This window comes from Sorex fumeus, unplaced genomic scaffold (genome assembly GCF_029834395.1).
Source record: "Sorex fumeus unplaced genomic scaffold, SorFum_2.1 ptg000021l, whole genome shotgun sequence".
Lineage (NCBI taxonomy): Eukaryota > Metazoa > Chordata > Mammalia > Eulipotyphla > Soricidae > Sorex > Sorex fumeus.
In genome coordinates, this window is record NW_026606078.1 from 11803293 (window position 1) to 11807714 (window position 4422).

The window sequence follows — 4422 nt, forward strand, 5'->3', positions numbered from 1 at the left end:
CTGGAGCTATTAAATCCTTTATAGAGTATGAGATGTTTCGTGACCGCATTTGCAGACATGTGCTCCAGGCATTCTAAGATTTTAAATACCATGATATAGCTAGATTTGGATATTTAACTGGATGGTGACTTTGGGGTCTGGAGGCATCTCTATAATGTGCTGCTCTCTTTCTCTTCCAACGTTTATTTGTGAGTCTCTGGAACATGGCTGTTAATGAGGTTATATGGCCCCAAAGGCAGTTCATGGGTGCGACTGCCAGCTACCCTGAGCACAGGGAGATGGGGCAGGTCACCCATTCCCTACACCATGTGAGCCTGGAGATTTCAGTCACAAAACCCTCATGCCTGGGTTTTTCAGCAGAGTCATTCATGGTTGAGTCTCATCTGAGCCTACAGAGATCAGCCATGAGCATGATGGCAATTGAGTTTTGATTTTCAGCTCTTGGGACTGCACAGGTGGGTGGTGGGAATCACCTACCTCCCTCCGGGTTTCCCTGGATGAGACTCAGTCTGGCATGGGGTCTGGAGGCATTTCTGTGGCGTGTTTGTCTCTTCCTCTTCCAAGGTTTATTTACATCATAATTTTCTTATCCAGAAAGTGAAAAGTGCTGAGGAAGAAGGCAGTTGGGATAAAGAAGGAACTACTATGAAAAAGATTGTTGGAAACAATTGATTTGGACAAGAGCTGTGTGCTGAAAATAGGTAAAGGAGCAAACATGATGACCACTAAGTACTCTCAGTATCTGTATTACACAACCCAAAAAGGAGAGAGAGACAGAGAGAGAGAGACAGAAAAAGAGAGAGAGAGAGAGAGAGAGAGAGAGAGAGAGAGAGAGAAGACAGAGAAGTAACATGTCTGCTATAGAAACAGGCTGGGGGAAAGGAAACTGGAGATATTGGTAGTGGGAAATGTGCACTGGTGGTGGGGTGGGTATTGGAAATTTGTAGGACTCAAACCCGAACATGAACAGCTTTTGTAACTGTGGATGTCATGGTAATTAAATTTAAATAAGTAAATAAAGAAATATATAAACCAAAGGAAAAAAAAACAATAGGAAGTTTTTTGTAGAGAAATAGGCATAGGTAATGAATCCTAAAATAAAGAAACCCCCTAATTATTATTGTTTGTCTCACTTTTGACCTCTACTCTCATGGATTCTTCCATTAAATAAGGTAGGATTATTAGCAGAAAATGTATAAATAATAGAAAATACTTCATTAGGCTTTCTTGAAGTCACACTTAGGTCATATTTTAAGAATAGAGAAAAGGTTTTGTAATTTTTAGGCATAGAGAAGAAATTACAGATGATGATAGGTCCAGGAGCTGGACACAATCTAGGTGGTAGTGTGGGACAAGATTCCTATTATGTTTTTTAAAATGACTATTCAGGGGTTGGAGAAATAAAACAGTGTGTAGAGTATTTGCCTTGCACATGGCCAACCTGGGTTAGTTTTCTGGTATCCCATTTGGTCCCTCAAGCACTGCTAGGGAATATTCCTGAGTTTGGAGCTAAGAATAACTCCTATGCATGATTGGGTGTGGGCCCAAAACAAAATCAAACAATTAGTAAATCACAGTTCTTTCTTTACAGAACTTGGATATCTCTAGACTATTTTCCAAGACTGCTCAGTTTCTGAACAACCAGAAAAATTCAGTTACGGTGCAAACTAAATTAACATAGGAATCCTAAAATATTGGATACAATATCATACAAATATACATATATTGGCCTTTGATTCTGTTGAGACGGAAGCGGTCATTGAAGCCTTAGCCAATCAAGGCATTCAAACTTAATACATCAGGATCCTCCGTGAGCTGTATTACGGATTCACTACCAGGATCTCACCATTCTACAAAGAAGTAATCACTGATGTCAAGAGAGGTGTTCGGCAGGGTGATACCATTCCACCGAAACTCTTCAGTGCCACCCTCGAGAACATCATGCAATGACTGGAATGGGAAGGAATGGGAGTGAAGATAGATGGTCGGCTAATATACCACTTCCGATTTGCTGATGACATTGTTTTAATAACACCAAACATTAGCCAAGTGGCACAAATGCTGGCCGACTTCAACTGTGAGTGTGGAAAGGTCGGACTACAGCTAAATCTTACGAAGACAATGTTTATGAGAAACAGCCTCGTTCCTGATGCCCCATTTGCTCTCAACAGAACGACCATCTCCAAATGCAACAGCTATGTGTACTTAGGTCGATAAGTCAACATGACAAATGACCTGGCACCTGAGCTGTACAGGAGGAAGAGAGAGGCCTGCAATGCCTTCAGAGGGTCCAAGAAATAGATAAGAGGAGGAAGAACCTTCAGCTCTGGGCACATCTCTTTGATTCCACTGCTCTTCCTGCATTAACATAAGCCTCAGAGACCTGGGCCCTAAGCAAAAGGGATAAGAAGGCTATTCAGTTCTCCCATAGAGGAATTGAAAGAGCTATGCTTGGAGTATCACATTTCACTCAAAGAGAGAAAGAATCTGGAGTTCCGACCTCAGTCAATGATCAAGAATCAGGGATGCTGTCTCCTTTGCCAAGGCATCAAAAATCAGATGGGCTGGTCACATAATGAGATTTAGAGACGAATACTGGACTAGAGCTGTTACTGACTGGATTCCACAGGATGTCAAAAGACTGCGTGGCTGCCCACCTACGAGATTGTCAGACTTCTTCATCAAGATCATGAACAATCGGTTTGAGGCTCTTCGTGTTCCTAGAATGAACAGATGCCATTGGGCTACACTAGCACGCAACAGGGACAAATGAGGATGTTACTGGCGCCCGCTCGAGCAAATCGATGATTAAGGGAAAGTCAAGTGATCAAGTGATACATATGTTGAAATATTTCATGGAAATATTGAACCATCTCTAGAGCTACAATGATCAATAAAGAAACAACTTGATAAAGAAACAGGAGAAATCAAGCAGAATGATCTATGTGTTAATGATTTTATTAATGTGAAATGACTGAAATAAGCAAATATAAGCACCAATAATGCAGAGTTTTGTGTATGTGAGTTTAAGCTAGGAGGGACTTGAGAGATACTGGTAATGAAATAAGAATTTCTTTTAGGAACACAAAAAAGTTAATAAACAATAATGCTAACAGATGCACAAATGTGAATAAAATAAAACTACAGAAGGAATATAAAGTATGAAATATAAGATATAAAATAAATGTTTGAAAGATATAAAATAATAAATATAAATATTCTAAATCATTATTTTATAAATAATTAAAATAACTTACAAAATTAATCTATTCTTTAATATATATGCTGAGAGAATTCAAAATGATTAAAGAAAATAGTAAACATGGAAAAATGCATATATGGTGAATAAAAATCATTGAAAATCTTTGTTATTTAAACTTTGCATTAACTAAAACTTTTTAAGTAAGATAAAGCAGCAAAAGTTGGATTCAGGAGTGTGGCAGTCTTGAGAACAGGTTTTTGTCTCACTTCCTTATGTACAACAGTCACTGTGGAAAGTGTAACTTTTTGTATATGAGCAACAGTAATAATCAGTCTCATCCTCAGGCTTGAGCCCAGAGATGGTCAGGGTCGCTCTGTTGCCAGATTTGGAGCCAGAGAAGCGATCAGGGATGTCTGAGGGCCGAGAAGTTGTATCATAAATCAAGAGTTTGGGGGCTGTTCCTGGGTGCTGTTGGTACCAGGATACACCATTTGAGTAATAGCCAATGTCATTGCTGCTTCCATCACAGGAGATGGTGACCGTCCGTCCCAGAGCCTCAGACAAGGAGGAAGGCTGAGTCAGGGTCTGTTGGGTCCAGGAACCTGAAAAAAAGGAGGGGGAAATGAGAACCACACTCTGCTGAGTTTGAGATTTTTCACAGGTGAATCTGGGAGAGGACATAGAATCAAACAAGAATCCCCCTCATGCCCACCCCCGGATAACTCACCTGTGGCCTGGGTGAGGAGAGTGAGGAGAAACAGAGCCCAGGCCATAGTGGAAATTTTTCAAGAATACTGTCCCCTGATTCCCAACACTGGAACTTGCTCTCCCACCTCCTCTTATCCCTTGCTCTGTTTATGTGGGGAGTGGGTGGGGGGGTGGAAGGGCCTCCATGCAAATATACTTCCTCACTTAGCATCTGTTCACACCCACCTATTCAAACGTAACCCTGTGATGCTGCATCTCAGAACTGTAGGTCTAACTTGAAAGATGAAAACACATCTGCAGGGGTTATCACAGATTGTACCATGATGTGATTCCCATCCTTCCTATTAAAGGAGACATAGCCCAGGAATTCCTGACTCAAGAGTCTAGGGCCTCCATTCTGTGTTCTGTGTGAAATTGTGACCATGACAAAGAAGGCAGGTGGACAGGATCTAACTTTTCTATGTCCATAGCCTTCAGGCAAATCTGAGGTTTTCCCATTTATCTTCAGACCT

The 4422-nt window shown here is 40.9% G+C and overlaps 1 gene segment (V, D, J or C); it reads right to left on the reverse strand.

Annotated features, from left to right (window-relative positions):
- Positions 1-3472: 3472 nt before the first annotated feature.
- Positions 3473-4002, reverse strand: LOC130022851 (immunoglobulin lambda variable 2-11-like). The segment is given in 2 exon segments: positions 3473-3804; positions 3930-4002. Coding segments are annotated over 2 exon segments (378 nt in total).
- Between the last annotated feature and the right edge of the window lie 420 nt (positions 4003-4422).